Below are 18717 nucleotides of genomic sequence, written 5' to 3'. Positions count from 1 at the left end.
TCCCAGCTTCTTGCTTCATCCCCTACCTTCTCCACCCACTTAACTTCCCCCTCACCTGGCTTCACTTACCACCTGCCAGTTTGTACTCCTTCCCCTCTCCCACCTTCTTATTATGGTTTCTTCCTCCTTCCTTTCCAGTCCTGATGAAGGATCTCTGCCTAAAACATCAACTCTTTGCTCCTTTCAATAGACGCTACCTGACCTGCTGAGATCCTCCAGCATTCTGTATGTGTTACTCTGAATCTATTTATAATGGGCAGCAGAGAAGATAGTTTGTCCTTCCAACGTATTCACCCATCTTTTCTGAATATAAATAATTTGTACAATGATAGGATGAATAGACACTAAACCAAACAACATTTTAATAATATGTATTCTCTACCCTTTTCTTTCCTGCCATTGCTCCCCACCCCTACCCACACTCATTTCTGCAGTTGTCCATCGCAAATTTTGTCAGGCTCAATCATGCGTTGTTCCCACCCAACAAAGAGAGGATGGAGTCTCTGTATCACAAAGGGTTCGACGATGCTGTGAGGTTTCTGCGGAATAAAAACTACTTCCAGTAATTCATTGAATCTTGCAAATCTTTTTTTATTTGGCGTGGTGTGCATTGACACAAGCTGTGAAAAAACAGATTTAAACTTTTGATTTTATTAGGAGGTTATGAAGGATCTCAACTTGAAATGCCAACTGTCCATTTCCCTCCACAGATGCCAACTGAGTTCCCTAACAGCTCATTTTAGGCCATAAGACACAGGAGCAGAATCAGGCCATTTGGCCCATCAAGTTTTGTGATCTTGGCTTTATTAAGTAGAATTTTGAGATTTTGTTCTACTTGTATTTTTTCATTAACTAAGATCATTCAATAAAAGCAAGGGTCACTGTTGAGCAAATCCACTAAAGATTTCGAGTCATAGAGCTACACCACACAGAAACAGCTAAGATTAGCTTTATTTGTCACATATACATTGAGACGTACAGCAAGATATGTCATTTGTGCCAGCAACTAACACAGTCTGAGGATGTGCTGGAGATAGCCGGCAAATGTCACCATGTTTATGATGCCAACATGGCATATCTACAATTAACCCTAACTCATACATTTTTGGAATGTGGAAGGAAACTGGAGTACCCCACACAAGCAACGTGTTCACAGGGAGAACTTCTTATAGACAGTGGACAGAATTCGACCCCGATTGCTGGCATTGTAAAGTGTTATGCTAGCTGCTACAGCACCAGCACTCTTCATTTGAATCAGGGTGCCCATCTAAACTAGCCCTCTTGCATGTGTTTGTCACATATCACTCTAGACCAAGGTTCCCAATCTGGGGTCTTCAGACCCCTCGGTTAATGGTATGGGTCCAAGGCATAGAAAGGTTGGGAACCTCTGCTCTAAACCCTTCCTAGCCTTGTAGCTGTCCAGCTGCCTTTTACATATGAACTGCCTCCAACGGACTATGTCTATACTTCTCACTGCCAATTCCAAACATCCTCTCATCTCCCTTCTTCCATTGAGCAGAAGATACAAAAGTCTGAAATCACGTACCACCAGGCTCAAGGACAGCTTCTATCCTCTTGTACATTAAGACGGATTCAAACTCGTTACGATCTTGCACCGTATCATTGACCTGCACTTCACTTTTACACTTCATTCTGAATTGTTATTGTTTTACCTTATTCCAGCTCAATGCACTGTGTAATGATCTGGTCTGCATGAACAGTATGCAAGACAAGCTTTTCATTGTATTTTGGTACATGTGCCAATGATAAACCAATGCCAATATGAATTTATTATTATGATAGATGCTGTTCATGCTACTGGTGTTTGCCAGTTCTAACCCTGGAATCTTTTTCTTTTTGGGGACCAATATCACATATATTTACACAGGTCCTGAGGTTTGGAGTAAAATGACGGGGCTCCAGGCAGGCAGGAAACTGGGTACCCAAATGTCAACTACAGGATGTAATATATGACAAGCAAAAGCAGAGCATAGTGGAAATATACTTAGAGGCCACTTAATGAGGTGAACCTGAGCTGTACATTCACAGCAAGGCAATCTAGACTTTTGTGCAAGTTTTCAAAGTCAATGAGTGGCTAGATACACTCAATGGCCATCCACTTCATTAATGCAAATATCTAATCAGCTAATCATGTGGCAGCAACTCAATGCATAAAAGCATGCAGACATAGTCAAGAGGTTCAGTTGTTGTTCAGACCAAACATCGGACTGGGGAAGAAATGTGATCTAAGTGGCATAGTTTGCTGACTTTGAGCTAAGTGGTTTCCCATAAGATGGTGTTGCGCTCAGACGCAGTGGCCTCTCTGGGTTCAAAGGTTCATTTCAAGTCAAGTCAACTTTTATTGTCATTTCGACCATAACTGCTGGTACAGTGCATAGTAAAAATTAGACAATTTGTTATTAAAGCAGGTATGCGATATGCAACTCTGATATTCTTTTTCTCCAGATAGTCACAAAACAAAGAAAAACCATGGAAGTAAGTTCAAAGAGAAACAGTAAACTCATATCCCCACAAAAAAAAGAATGGCAACATGATCATCAACCTCCCCTAAACCCCCCTCCCTTCACAAGAAAATGCAATAAGAACAAGGGCCCCCAAGCCCCCCTCCACACAAAAACAATTAGAACATCAGCCCCCACGCCCCATTGACTGCACAAAAACACAACAAGAACATCAGCCCCCACGCCCCATTGACCGCACAGAAACACAACAAGCACATCAGCCCCCACGCCCCATTGACCGCACAGAAACACAACAAGCACATCAGCCCCCACGCCCCATTGACCGCACAGAAACACAACAAGAACATCAGCCCCCACGCCACATTGACCGCACAGAAACACAAGAACATCAGCCCCCACGCCCCATTGACCGCACAGAAACACAAGAATATCAGCCCCCACGCCACATTGACCGCACAGAAACACAACAAGAATATCAGCCCCCACGCCCCATTGACCGCACAGAAACACAACAAGATCAGCCCCCACACCCCATTGACCGCACAGAAACACAAAAGAACATCAGCCCCCACGCCACATTGACCGCACAGAAACACAACAAGAACATCAGCCCCCACACCCCATTGACCGCACAGAAACACAACAAGAACATCAGCCCCCACGCCCCATTGACCGCACAGAAACACAAGAACATCAGCCCCCACACCCCATTGACCGCACAGAAACACAACAAGAATATCAGCCCCCATGCCCCATTGACTGCACAGAAACACAAGATCAGCCCCCACACCCCATTGACCGCACAGAAACACAACAAGAACATCAGCCCCCACGCCCCATTGACCGCACAGAAACACAACAAGAACATCAGCCCCCACACCCCATTGACCGCACAGAAACACAACAAGAACATCAGCCCCCACACCCCATTGACCGCACAGAAACACAACAAGAATATCAGCCCCCACGCCCCATTGACCGCACAGAAACACAACAAGAACATCAGCCCCCACGCCCCATTGACCGCACAGAAACACAACAAGAGCATCAGCCCCCATGCCCCATTGACCGCACAGAAACACAACAAGCACATCAGCCCCCACGCCACATTGACCGCACAGAAACACAAGAACATCAGCCCCCACACCCCATTGACTGCACAGAAACACAACAAGAACATGCCCCCACGCCCCATTGACTGCACAGAAACACAACAAGAACATCAGCCCCCACGCCCCATTGACAGCACAGAAACACAACAAGATCAGCCCCCACACCCCATTGTCCGCACAGAAACACAACAAGAACATCAGCCCCCAAGCCCCATTGACCGCACAGAAACACAACAAGAACATCAGCCCCCACGCCCCATTGACCGCACAGAAACACAACAAGAACATCAGCCCCCACACCCCATTGACCGCACAGAAACACAACAAGAACATCAGCCCCCATGCCCCATTGACCGCACAGAAACACAACAAGCACATCAGCCCCCACGCCACATTGACCACACAGAAACACAACAAGAACATCAGCCCCCACACCCCATTGACTGCACAGAAACACAACAAGAACATCAGCCCCCACGCCCCATTGACTGCACAGAAGCACAACAAGAACATCAGCCCCCACGCCCCATTGACCGCACAGAAACACAACAAGAACATCTGCCCCCACGCCCCATTGACCGCACAGAAACACAACAAGAACATCTGCCCCCACGCCCCATTGACCACACAAAAACACAAGAACATCAGCCACCAAATACCCCTCCCCACACAAAAAAAATGAACAGAAGTGCAACTAGAAGTTGTTCATCCTTTCCATCTTTTTTTCCTATCACAAAAACTGCTGGATATTAAGAATGCTAAGTACTGCAGATGTGCAGTACTGCAAGTTGTTGGATTAGAAACATAGAAAACCTACAGCACAATACAGGCCCTTCGGCTAATAAAGCTGTGCCGAATATGTCCTTACCTTAGGAATCAGAATCAGGTTTATTATCACTGGCATGTGATGTGAAATTTGTTAAATTACCAAGGGTTACCCATAGCCCTCTATTTTTCTGAGCTCCATTTACCTGTTTAGGAGTCTCTTAAAAGAAACTATTGTATCTACCTCCACCACCACCGCTGGCAGCCCATTCCATGCACTCACCACTCTCTGTGTAAAGAAACTTACCCCTGACATCTCTTTGCCTACTTCCAAGCATCTTAAAACTGTGCCCTCTTGTGCTAGCCATTTCAGCCCTGGGAAAAAGCCTCTGACTATCCACATGATCAATGCCTCTCATCATCTTATACACCTCTATCAGGTCACCTCTTATCCTCTGTCACTCCAAGGAGAAAAGGCCGAGTTCACTCAACCTATTCTCATAAGGCATGCTCCCCAATCCGGGCAACATCCTTGTGAATCTCCTCTGCGTCCTTACTATAGTTTCCCCATCCTTCCTGAAGTGAGGTGATGAGAACTGAGCACAGTACTCCAAGTGAAGTCTGATCAGGGTCCTATATAGCTGCAACATTACCTGTCGGGTCCTAAACTCAGGCCATGATTGATGAAGGCCAATGCACCGTATGCTTTGGGTTATAGTGGAGCTGGACTTGTTGTGCACCGTGTTGCAGCCTGTTTTAGCAAAGCAGGGAAGAAGGTGACAGAGGCAGTGCATGATGAAACGGCCAGTACAGGATGTTTTTGTTGAGACTGCAAGACCCCATTAGACTTTGGTAATGTAGAATACTGCGAGTCTAATTCAGTAATTCATTGGAAAGACTGATGGTGGGGTAGCTGCATAACCTCGGTTCTGTACTGATCATGCCTTGTGGGTCACCTGTTACGATTGCCGAGGAAGGGGACATCAGAGCTGGCTGTGTGCCACTGGATTCCATTCTGGGCCAGAGTCTGCACCCTCCCATTGGTGTTGTCCTCCAGTGTTTGCTCAGGGGAAGATAAGCTGGATTACCTTCGCCTGTGGCTGCACTATGTGATGTGAGGAATTATTGTTCTTGCAGAAACCTGGCTCCAGGACAACATCCCATGCACCATCAATCTACAGGCCATGGCATCCAGGGGCTGGGCTAAATTACATTTTAGTATCTGCTATCAGAATTGTATTGTACAGCGTAGTGTATGACTTATGCGGAACTCCAGTTGGAGGAACAACACCTTATATACCAGCTGGGTAGCCTCCAACCTGATGGCATGAGCATTGATTTCTCTAACTTCTGTTAATGCCCCTCCTCCCCTTCTTACCCCACCCCTTATTTATTTATTTCCCCCTCCTTTTTTCTCTCTCTCTCTGCTCCTCTCACAATCACTCTTTGCCTGTTCTCCATCTCCCTCTGGTGCTTCCCTCTCCCTTTCTTTCTCCCTAGGCCTCCCGTCCCATGATCCTTTCCCTTCTCCAGCTCTGTATCCCTTTTGCCAATCACCTTTCCACTCTTAGCTTCACCCCTCCCCCCCCGTCTTCTCCTATCATTTCGGATTTCCCCCTCCCCCTCCCACTTTCAAATCTTTTACTATCTTTTCTTTTAAGGAGGCCTGACGAAGGGTCTCAGCCCGAAACGTCGACTGTGCTTCTTCCTATGGATGCTGCCTGGCCTGCTGCGTTCCACCAGCATTTTGTGTGTGTTGCAGTGTATGACTGTTGGGTTTGTGTTTTGCACCTTGCACCTTGTACACAGAGGAATGCTGTTTCATTTAGCATTATTCATGTGTATGGTTGAATGACAATTAACTTGACTGTGGAATGATTGTTGGTGCCAGACGGGGTGGTTTGAGTATCTCAGAAACTGCTGATCTCCTGGGACTTCTGCACATTAGAGTTTTCAGAGAACAGTGTGAAAAACAAAAGACTTTCAGTGAGCGGCAGTTCTGTGGGTGAAAATGCCTTGATAATGAGAGGGGTCAGAGAAAAATAGCCAGACTGGTTCAAATTGACAGGAAGGGAACAGCAATTCCAATGCCACGTGTTACAACAGTGTTGGAAGAGCATCTCTGACTACACATGTCTCACTTGAAGCTGATGGGCTACAGTGACCATGGACAAATGCTCAGTGGCTACTTTATTTAGTACCGAAGCCACCTACTGAAGTGGCCACTAAGTATAATTAGCAGGTTAGGTACCAAAGAGAAACAGAGTTAGCATTTCAGGTGAAGACAATTCATCATAAATGGGAAGGAATGGAATGAACTGGGATGGAGTTAGAACAAAAAACAGCAAGCAGAGGAAATGTCCTCTGTTATCAGACTCTTGAACGGACAATAAGATGGACTCTTGGCCTCACGATCTACCTCCTCATGACTTTGCACTTTATTGTTTACCTACACACTATTTTGGTAGCTTTTACTCTGCATTGTTACTGTTCTACCTTATTCTAGCCCAATATAATGATTTGAACTATACAAACAGTATGCAAGACAAGCTTTTCACTGTAACTTGGTACATGTGACAATAATAAACCAATACCAAAACCAGTACATGTTGCTATAATACACCACGTCCTCTGGCAACTCATTCCATGTGTGCACACTACCCTCAATATGAAGTGATTGCCCTTTGTCCGTGCTAACAAGGGAGGAGATGTGGGTCTCCCTTCTCCTGTTTATGATATTTACTGGGAACATTATATACGAAGGGCCCCAAAGCATTGCTGAGGATCCCTACCACCAACCCACAATCTCTTTGACATACTACCAGCAGGAAGGAGGTACAGGAGTATCAGGACTAGGACTACCAGACTGGGTAACAGTGTTTTCCCTCTGTGAGACTAGTCCTAGTCATCACTAGGACAGTGAGCTGTTCACTGTTTACCTATGCTATATACTACATTCACTTTGAATTATACTTTATTAATTTATTTGTGGTAATATTTTGCTTTATGTGCTGTGTGTGATATATGTTTTGTTGGTCTGGAGGAGCATTGTTTTGTTTGGTTGTATAAATGTACAGCAAGATGATGATAAACTTGAACTTGAATTGGACTGGGGACAACTGGAAGCAACTGAAGTGTGAGTGAGGCAACGTGCCTAGTATGAAGGGAATAAGTGAGACTGTTGGACCCGGCTAGTCCATCTACTCTAGGGGCAGATCAGCCAGTTCGCAGGGATGGCTGTGTTGCCACTGACTAAAACTGAGCCACACGGAAGTTGTAACTGGAATATTTAGAATTCTTTATTCACTCAACTGACTTCCATGAGATTCTCATTCTCCAGACAAAATGTTTTATACTTTGTCATTGTACCTTCGCTGACTCCACTTCCATCCTCCCTTCCACTCCTCGGGCCCATCTCCATTTTGACTCCTGACCTGCACTTTGCCAGTTATTTATAGGCCCCACCAGCAATAATGGTAAAGTAGGCCACAGGAAATAAAGAGATAGACATAAAGCTTATCTTTATTTGTCACCCGTATATCGAAACATCGAAACGTACAGTGGAATGAATCATTTGCGTCAACTGTCAACAGAGTCGAATATAAACTGTGTGGAAGCCTGCAAGTGTCGCTATTCTTCTGGCCCAACATCGCATACCCACAACTTACCCTAATCTGTACGTGTTTGGAATGTGGGTGGAAAATGCAGTACCCAGAAGAGACCCATGGCCACAGGGAGAACATCCTTACAGACTGCGGCAAGGATTGAACTCTGATCACTGATTACTAGTGCTGTGATAGTGTTACACTAACCGCTATGCTACTGTGCTGGCATAAGGACAATGAACTGATGAGGAGCTTCATGTTCTATAAAGACCAAGTAAAACTGGTTGAATGGTCTTGTAACACAACCTTGCACTCAACTTCAGTAAGAGCAAGGAATTGATTGTGGACATCAGGAAGGGAAAGTAAAGGAACTACACACCAGTCTTCATCAAGGGATCAGCAATAGAAAGAGTGAACAGTTTCAATTTCCTGCATGCCAGCATCTCTGAAGATCTATCCTGGGGCCAACATATTGATGCAACCACTAAGAAGGCATGGTAGCAGCTATATTTCTTCTGGAGTTTGAAGTGATTTGGTATATCACCAAAGGTTCTTGCCAATTTCTACAGATGTACCGTAGAGAGCATTCTAACTGAATACATCACCATCTGGCACGGAGGGGCCACTGCACAGATTGTAAAAAGCTGCAGAAAGTTGCAAGGGAGGAGATGGGCATCTCCCTTCTGTTTGTGACAAAAGGCAATGCCTCAGAAAGGCTGAATCCATCATTAAAGACCCCCATCACCCAAGACATGATCTGTTCTCATTGCTGCCATCAAGGACGTGGTACAGGAGGCTGAAGGCACACACTCAACATTTTAGGAACAGCTTCTTCCCCTCCACCACCAGATTTCTGAATGGACAATGAACCCATGTATACTGCAGTTTTTCTTTTTTTTGCTTTTTATGCACTGCTTATTTAATTTAACTTTTAATATGTTTTTATTATATTTTATAGTTCTTTATTATTATGTAATGCAATGTACTCCTGCCGCAAAACAACTAATTTCATGACATAGGCCAGTGGTATTAAACCTGATCATGCAACTAAATGAGCAGTAATCGTATTAAGGTTAAATTCATGTTGAGTGTAAGAGATAGATCAATATGTTGAGGAACCAACCAAGAAACCTATAATATTTTTTGTATTGTGCAATGAGGTAAAGAGTGAATAATCTGATGGTTCAGGGGCTTAGTAATGAGTGTTCCAAATATGATGGAATTTTCTCTAACGATTGTAGGAAACCAGGTCTTCAGTCTAAATGAAGCTGAGGTATGAGTTGGTTGTGGTATTTGGGGAAAACCACATAATCAAAACAGTAATTATGTGAGCTGGCGTTTAAAAGATTTGACCTTTATTTCCATCAGATTTCAGAACAAGAAAATCGCTAACTTTTTCTATATGTGGCATTGAAAGAGCATTTATATAGGCACGTGAACGCACAGGAAATGGCGGGACATGGTTCATCTTCAATTAATAAATAAAATCAAAAAGTTTTCAATTTTCATTCTAAATATTCATAGCATGAATATTTCCAAAATCAGTTTAAAGAGCTGCGCAGTTTTCAGGCTGTGTACAGATTTGCTGCTCAGAGCAACGTGCGGACTCGGCAGCCATAAACAACAAATAGAGGGAGCATTGCCCAGAGGAAAGCCACACGCTGACTGGAAGAATGTACAAACTTTCTTACAGGGGACAGCGGAACTGAACTCCGAACTCGACACCCTGGGTGTAATAGTGTTGCACTAGCTGCTTTGCTACTATGGCACCATTCTCTTTTATCACTAATCTTTATTGCAACACCAACAAATTACATTCAATACAAACAGTTGCAGATTACATTTTGACTGTTTAACCCAGCCACCCCCCCACCCTCATCACCATCCCACCCCATCCCTCATCCTCATCCCCACCCCCTCTCTACCTCTCTCTCTCCCCTATCCCTCTCCCCTCCACCAACCAACTGAATACACAGACAGAGCATTCCTATTTTAACAAAAGATCTTTTAAGTTAGATATCAAATTTGTCCACATTAAGATTGTGTTTGGTCGTGCATCATTTACTCTTGCTGATTATAATTCCAGGTAAGAAATGTCCAAAAAGCTCTGAAGCCAGTGAGTACTTGAAATATCATGAGAAGGTTTCCAACGCTGGACTACAATCTTCTTCACTGCAGTCAGGCCTGCCAGCCAGACTTTGCGTGTTTTTTCCGTAAGGGGAAAGGTGGGAGTCATCATTTAGAACATGTACAGCGAGGTCCATTGGTAATTGTACCCCCATTCGTTCTGTAAGAGTACTGATAACCTTCCCCCACAAACCAAAAACCCCTGGACATTCCCATACAACATGTATAAAAGAGCCAATGGTTCTGTGGGGGCAAAATGAGCAATATGGGTCAGGAACCAGTCCCATTTGATGTCTAATTCTCGGTGTTAAATATGCTCTATGACAAAATTTCAAGTGTATCTACCAATGATTTGGGTTTTTTGAAGCACCGGCAGCATTATCCCAAATCACATCCCAGTCTAAGTCTTGTCCCAATTCAGATATGTCCCTATCCCAGGCTTTCATTCCTGATGTGGGCATATATTTCTGGGAGTTTAATTTATCACAGATAACCATGGCACACAGACTGGGAGACCGTTTCGCTGAACACCTACGCTCGGTCCGCCAGAGAAAGCAGGATCTCCCAGTGGCCACACATTTTAATTCCACATCCCATTCCCATTCTGATATGTCTATCCATGGCCTCTTCTACTGTCAAAATGAATCCAAACTCAGGTTGGAGGAACAACACCTTATGTACTGACTGGGTAGCCTCCAACCTGATGGCATGAACATTGACTTCTCTAACTTCTGTTAATGCCCCTCCTCCCCTTCTTACCCCATCCCTGACATATTTAGTTGATTTTTTTTTCTCTCTGCCCATCACTCTGCCTGTTCTCCATCTCCCTCTGGTGCTCCCCCCGCCCCTTTCTTTCTCCTGAGGCCTCCCGTCCCATGATCCTTTCTCTTCTCCAGCTCTGTATCACTTTCGCCAATCACCTTTCCAGCTCTTAGCTTCATCCCACCCCCTCCGGTCTTCTATCATTTCACATTTTCCCCTCCCCCCACTACTTTCAAATCTCAGTATCCTTCTCTTCAGTTAGTCCCGACGAAGGGTCTCGGCCCGAAACGTCGACAGTGTTTCTCCTTATAGATGCTGCTTGGCCTGCTGTGTTCCACCAGCATTTTGTGTGTGTTGTTTAAATTTCCAACATCTGCAGATTTCCTCGTGTTTGCACCATTTTGAAGACACTTAAAAATGAAACAATATCTATTGTTTCAAATATTTGGATATTTCATTATGAAAAAATGAATAGTGATTTTTAAAAAACCATTATTAGTCTGCATAGATAATAAATGAAATAAAACAAAAAACCTTTGGAGATGTTACCTTCAGATTTATTTTGATAGCATTTATATTCTTGTAATAGTTGCTGTATGTTTGCTTTCAATACACAGTCTAGACAAAGCTCATGCTACAGAGAAGAGGTGTAAAATGGTAACAGTGTAATGGGAAACTAGGCTAAAACGCAAAATAACAAACAATGGTTAACGTCTCACAATTTACTATATTACCACAGATATCTATCCCTTTAAAGTCAGTAGAAAAAGTGGTCCAACTGTAGCCGACAAGTTAAACAAGGTGTTAGTTCAGAGAAAAGTGCTTACATGGTTGTCAGCAAGAGTAGTAATACTGAGGTCTGAGTCATAGTGAGATACTTGACAAATACATCTCCCACCCACCACCTACACTGACAGTCAACCCCCTTCCCCCATTTACACTTACTCTACCGTAATACTGCTTTTTAAAACATCCTGCCTCTTCCCCACTTTATTTACAACTTGTCTTATGAGGATAGGTTAAGTGAGCTAGGGCTTTTCTCTTTGGAGTGAAGGAGCATAAGAAGTGACTCAATAGAGGTGTACAAGATGAGAAGAGGCATAGATAAAGTGGACAGCCAGAGACTTATTCACAGGATAGAAATGGGTAATACTTGGTGGTGGTGGTGGTGGTGGTGGGGGGGGGGGGGGAACAATTTTAACGTGATTGGAGGAAATAAGACCATAAGACATAGGAGCAGAATTAGGCCATTTGGCCCATTGAGTCTGCCCCACCACTCAATCACAGTTGATCCCTTTTTCCTCTCCTTATCACCACTCACTGGCTTTCTCCCCATAACTTTTGATGTACATGCCAATCAAGAACCTATCAATCTCTGCCTTAAATACACCCAACGACTTGGCCTCCTCAGCTTCTTGTGGTAATAAATTTCACAAATATACCACACTCTAGTTAAAGAAATTTCTCCACATCTCTGTTTTAAATGGATGGCCCTCTATCCTAGACTCACCCACCACAGGAAACATTCTTCCACATCTATCCTGTCTAGACCTTTCAACATTCACAAGGTTTCAATGAGATCCTCCCTCATCCTTCTGAATACAGTCCCAGAGCCATCAACTGTTCTTCATATGATAACCCTTTCATTCCCAGAATCACGTGAACCTCCTTTGAACCCCCTCTGATGCCGGCACATCTTTTAGATAAGGAGCCCAAAACTGTTCACAATACTCAAGGCAAGGCCTCATCAGTGTCTTATAAAGCCTCAGCATCACCTCCCTACTCATATATCCTAGACCTCTTGAAATGACTGCTAACATTGTATTTGCCTTCCTCACCACAGACTCAATCTGCAAGTTAACCTTTAGGGTGTTCTGCACAAGGACTCCCAAGTCCCTCTACATCTCATATTTTTGGATTTTCTCCCCATTTAGAAAATAGTCTGTGTATTTATTTCTTCTACCAAAGTGCATGACCATGCATTTTCCAACATTGTATTTCATTTGTCACTTTATTGGCCATTCTCCTAATCCGTCCAAGTCCTTTTGCGGCCTACCTGTTTCCTCAACACTACCTGCCTCTCATCAATCTTTGTATCATCTGCAAACTTGGCGACAAAGTCATCTATTCCATCATCTAAATTATTGATATGCAGCATAAAAAGAAGTGATCCCAACACCGACCTCTGCGGAACACCACTGATTTTTCCAATCTACCTGCATGTTAAAGTCTCCCATGACAATCATAACATTGCATTTTTTGACACACCTTTTCTATTTCCTGTTGTAATCTCTAGTCCACATCCCAGCCACTGTTTGAAGGCTGTATATAACTGCCATCAGAGACCTTTTACCCTGGCAGTTTCTTAACTCAGCCCTCAAGGATTCAATATCTTCCAATCCTATGTCACATCTTTCAACTGATTCGATGCCATTCTTTACCAGCAGTGCTATGCCACCTCCTCTGTTTACCCTCCTATCCCTCCGATACAACATGTAACCTTGAGAACTCAGCTGCCAACTACAACCATCCTTATGCCACGATTCAGTGATGGCCACTGCATCACGCTTGACAAACTGTAACAGTGGAACAAAATCATCCACCTTATTTCATTGAGATATAAGGTGGATATAACTTTTTGCACTGAGATATAACATTTTGTGTATTGTATTTGCTACCCTTTTTTGATTCTGCATCCCTAATGTACTGATACTCACTCGGCTGGCTGCAATTACGTCCTATCACCTTAACAGCCTGACTGCATGCTATCTTTGCTTTTTTACCATCTGTCCTATCCTGCATCCCTTCAGTCTGGTTCCCTTGCCAAATTTATTTAAACCCTCCCCAACAGCTTTAACAAAACTGCCCGCCAGAATATTGGTCCCCCTTGGGTTCAGGTGCAACCTGTCACTTTTGTACAGGTCATACCTCCCCCAGAAGAGATCCGAATGATCCAAGAACCTGAAGCCTTGCCCCTTGCACCAGCTGCTCAGCCTCACATGTATGTGTGTGGGGGGGAGGCAATATCAAAGGTAATAATTTTCCACAGAGAGCAAGGAATGCCCTGCCAGAGGTGGTGGTAGAGGCAGATTCATTAGGGTCCTTATAGAAACTCTTAAACGGCTCTTGCTGTCTTAATGCATCTTAACAGATCCCCTTTCTATCTGAGTTAGGCATGTTCTCTGCAATTGCTTTAAAAGTCAAATTAAACATGAGTAATAGAAAAATAGAGGGCTGTGTAGGAAGGAAGGGTTGGACCGGTCTTGGAGCGGGTTAAAAGGCCAGCACAAAATCACGGGGCAAAGATGTAGTGCTCTATGATCCATGTGTTCTAACTCCCACCTGCATACCAACGGCAATTGACAATGAGCCAATGAACCTATCCAGGTGACGGGATGGAGATACGCCTCTACCAAAGGAGGTGTAAGGCACTCTGTCCCTCTGCTGGCCTGCAGGTTACCCTTGGGCAAGGTGTAGCACCTGCTTAACACCCCTGCCCCCCCCACCCCCGATCAGGGTCATATGAAGGCATGGAAACAGGTAGTGGATGATCATACATGTGGCGCATATCACAAATCCTGGTTATGTGACAACTGACGCCAGGCAGATAATCTCTGAAAAGTATTGATAATGAAAGGTAGAAACATAGAAAACCTACAGCACAATACAGGCCCTTCGGCCCACAATGCTGTGCCGAACATTTCCTCACCTGAGAAATTACATAGGGTTACTCATAGCCCTTTATTTTTCTGAGCTCCAAATGCTTGTCCAGGAGTCTCTTAAAAGACCCTATTGTATCTGCCTCCACCACCGTCGCTGGCAGCCCATTCCACACACTCACCACTCTCTGTGTAAAATACTTACCCCTGATATCTCCTTTGCACCTACTTCCAAGCACCTTAAAACTGTGCCCTCTCATGCTAGCCATTTCAGCCCTGGGAAACAGCCTTTGACTATCCACATGATCAATGCTTCTCATCATCTTATATACCTCTATCAGATCACCTCTCATCCTCCGTCGCTCCAAGGAAAAAAGGCCAAGTTCACTCAATCTATTCTCATAAGGGATGCTCCCCAAACCAGGCAACATCCTTGTAAATTTCCTCTGCACCATTTCTATGGTTTCCACATCCTTCCTGTAGTGAGGCGACCTGAACTGAGCACAGTACTCCAAGTGGGGTCTGACCAGGGTCCGATTTAGCTGCAACATTACCTCTTGGCTCTAAACCTCAATCCCATGATTGATAAAGGCCAATGCACCATATGCTTTCTTAACCACAGAGTCAACCTATGCAGCAGCCTTGGGTGCCCTATGGACTTGGACCCCAAGATCCCTCTAATCCTCCACACTGCCAAGAGCCTTGCCATTAATACTATTTTCTGTCATCATATTTGACCTACCAAAATGAATCACCTCACACTTATCTGGGTTGAGGTCTCCAACCTTGGAAAGATACTGCCCAGGAGAAGCCAATGGCAAACCACTTTTGTAGAAATGTTTTCCAAAAGCAATCATAGTTCATGAGACCATCGTCACTACACCATACACTGCGTCACAGGAAGGATGTAGACGCTTTGGAAAGTGTGAAGAAGAGGTTCACAAGAACATTGCACAACATATGAATAAACCTCCCGACCCACACGGTTTTTGGGATGTTGGAGGAAGCTGGAGGGATATTGACCCAGGGTAAAATGACATCAGGTTGCACCATGGAATCTTTTGCTTCCATTAAATGAACAGAGAGATCTTACCAGAAAGACTACACCAGTGGACTGAATGGCCTAATTCTGTCCTTTACCTTATGGTCTTATGCCTCTTGTAATTTATATTCAGTCTTCACTCAACCTCCAGGAAAAGCAACAAACTTGTTCAACATTTCTGTACAGGTAATTCTCTCTACTCCATGACTCCTTCTTGTGAACTTCTTCTGCCCCCTTTCTGAAGCCTTCACATCCTTTTTGTAATGCAGAGACCAGAGCTGACACATGTACCTAAATCACAGGATAGGAAAGATCTAGCAAGCTGAATGACTCCTCTCAAGCCTGGTCTCTAAAGAACTTGTGAGCTTTGAACTTTTGTGAAGTTGTTAGCAATATAACAATAGAAATATTGAACTTTAGTCATAATTATTTTTAGCAGTTTGACTTTTAAAGCAATACCAGAGAACAAGTCTTACTCAAATATAAAGGGATGATGTTAAGATTCATTAAGACAGCAAGAGCCATTATTGAAAGGACATTCCTTTACTAAACCAGCCTCGAGGGCTCTAACATAGCCACAATTTAAAGGTCACTGTTTCAAAAGGATGGTTTATCTCTGACAAATAAACCATCCTCATATGGATGGCTTTGTGGCCAAGTTTGCAGATGATAGAAAGATAGTATTGAGAAGCAAGGAATCTGCAAAAGGACTTGGACGTTTTAGGAGAATGGGCAAAGAAATGGTTGATTGAATACAGTGTGGGTAAGTGCACGGTCTTGTTCTTGGGCAGAACTATTTTCTAAACAGAGAACAACTTCAGAAACCAGAGGTGTAAGGGGACTCAGAAGTTCTTGTACAAGATTCCCGAAAGGTTAACTTGCAGGTAGAGTCAGTAGAAAAGTTAGAAGTCAAATGCAATGTTAGCATTCATTTTGAGGGCACTAGGATATAACGTTAAAGCTTCATAAGGTCAGACCTCACTTAGATTATTTTGAGCAGTTTTGGGCCCCTTGTCTAAGAAAGGATATGCTGACATTGGAGAGGGTTCAGTGGAGGTTCATTAAAATGATCCCAGGAATGAAAGAGTTAACATACAGGGCAAGGAGTGTTTGATGGCACTGGGCCTGTACTTGCTGCAGTTTAGAAAAATGAAGGGGCATCTCAATCAAATATTGAAACAACTAAATGGAATGGACATGGAGAGGATGTTTCCTATAGTGGGAGAGTCTAGGACCATTGAGCACAGTCTCAATATAGAAGGGACACACACAAAATGCTGGTGGAACACAGCAGGCCAGGCAGCATCTACAGGGAGAAGCACTGTCGATGTCGATGTCCAGTCCTGACGAAGGGTCTCGGCCCGAGACGTCGACAGTGCTTCTCCCTGTAGATGCTGCCTGGCCTGCTGTGTTCCACCAGCATTTTGTGTGTGTGTTGTTTGAATTTCCAGCATCTGCAGATTTCCTCATGTTTGCTCAATATAGAAGGGCGTCCCTTTGGAACAAAGATGAGAAGGAATTTCATTAACCAGAGGGTGGTGAATCTGTGGAATTCCCAGCCACAGATGGGTTGTGGAGGCCAAGTTATTGGGCATATTTAAAGCAGATGTTGAGAGGTTCCTGATCAATAAGGGCATCAAATGATATGGGGAGAAAGCATGACAATGAGGTTGAATGTGATAATAAATCAGCCTTGATTGGATGACAGGCCCAATGGTTTGAATGGCCTAATTCTGTTCCTTTGTCTCACTGTCTTAAGGTCTTATGGGCTGTTTATTTCCCTCCAAAGATGCCACATGACCTGCTGAGTCTATCCAGCATTTTGGAGTGTTACCTACGGTTCAAGATTTGTTCTTTAGAAACTGCACCACCTTTCTTTTGAAAACAACACAATGTTCATAAATTCCACTCCCCTTATTACATGATGGGATAGTTCAGGTTGTCTGAGAGACTGGAGAATCTGTGGTCATTCTCCTTAGAACAGAGATAGTTAGGGAGAGATTTAAGACTTATTGGAACCTTTTTGAAAGAGTAAATAAGAAAAGGCAGAGGAGGTTCATGAGAATGATTCCGGGAATGAAAGGGTTACCATACCATATGAGAATGGATTGATGGCTCTTGGCCTGTACTTCCTGGAATACAGAAGAATGGGGTGGGGGGGGGGGGGGGAGGAAGGATCTCATTGGAACCTATCAAATGATGAAAGGCATCTATAGACCGGATGTGGAAAGGATGTTTCCCATGGTGGGGGAGTATAAGACCAGAGGGCACGGTATCAGAATAGAGGGAAGTCCATTTAGAACGGAGATGAGGAGGAATTTCTTTAAACAAAGAATGGTGAATCTATGAAATTCATTGCCAAAGGTGGTTGTGGAGGCAAAGCCATTGGGTGGACTTAAGGCAAAAATTGATGAATTCTTGATTATTCAGGATATGAAGGAATAGGGGGAGAAGGCAGGAGGTTGGGGGCTAAGTGGGAAATGGATCAGCCATGGTGAACTGGTGGAGCAGACCTAATTCTGCTCCTATATCTTATGGTCTTACTTTCATTGGCAGAAGTTCCTGCATCTAGCAAAAACAAATTTACCATAATTGTTGAAGGGAACCCACGTGATTCTATTTATCACATGTACAGTGCCTGGTGCAGCCAATGGATTTAGAAGTCACATGATTAGTTAAATGGAGATATGTTTTTGGAGACCTGTGTGCAGTCAAGGTGTTTCAATTGATTGTAGTAAAAATACACCTGTATCTGGAAGGTCCAATCGTGTGTGTGCCAGTATCCTGGCAAAATCAAAAGAATACTCCAAGCATCTCTGCAAAAAGTGCATTGAAAAGCACAATTCAGGAGGTGGAAACAAGAAAATTTCCACGTTACTGAATATCCCTTGGAGTTAAGACAATCATCAAGAAATGGATAGAATATGGCATAACTATAAATCTGCCTAAAGCAGCCCATCCTCAAAAACTGAGGGGTGGTGCAAGAAGGGGACTGGTGAGGGAGACCACCAAAAGACCTACGACAACTCTGGAGGAGCTACAAGCTTCAGTGGCTGAGATGGGGCTCTGACTTGGCCACTCCAGGACATTAACTTTGTTGTTTTTAATCCATTCCTGTGTAGCTTTGACTTTATGCTTGGGAGTCATTGTCTTGCTGGAAAA

General features: G+C 43.9%; 2 protein-coding genes across 8 annotated transcripts in view; both read left to right on the top strand.

Moving 5' to 3' along the window:
* Nucleotides 1–570, top strand: part of pnpla4 (patatin-like phospholipase domain containing 4) — a 49172-nt gene extending 48602 nt beyond the window's left edge. For all 7 annotated transcript variants that reach the window (XM_073044249.1, XM_073044250.1, XM_073044245.1 and 4 more), the window contains one exon: nt 435–570. In XM_073044249.1, the coding sequence (XP_072900350.1) occupies nt 435–566 (132 nt within the window). In that variant the 3' untranslated portion in view covers nt 567–570. The remainder of the gene's footprint in view (nt 1–434) is intronic.
* Nucleotides 571–2575: 2005 nt separating this feature from the next.
* On the top strand, nt 2576–9831 carry LOC140727048 (uncharacterized; the record flags this gene model as incomplete). Its single annotated transcript, XM_073044243.1, has 1 exon — nt 2576–9831. A coding segment is annotated over one exon (1773 nt), but the record flags the coding sequence as incomplete, so codon positions are not given.
* Between the last annotated feature and the right edge of the window lie 8886 nt (nt 9832–18717).

This window comes from Hemitrygon akajei, chromosome 4 (genome assembly GCF_048418815.1).
Source record: "Hemitrygon akajei chromosome 4, sHemAka1.3, whole genome shotgun sequence".
Classification (NCBI taxonomy): Eukaryota; Metazoa; Chordata; class Chondrichthyes; order Myliobatiformes; family Dasyatidae; genus Hemitrygon; species Hemitrygon akajei.
Note: the sequence above shows the minus strand (reverse complement) of the source record. Positions and strands in the feature narration are given on the sequence as shown.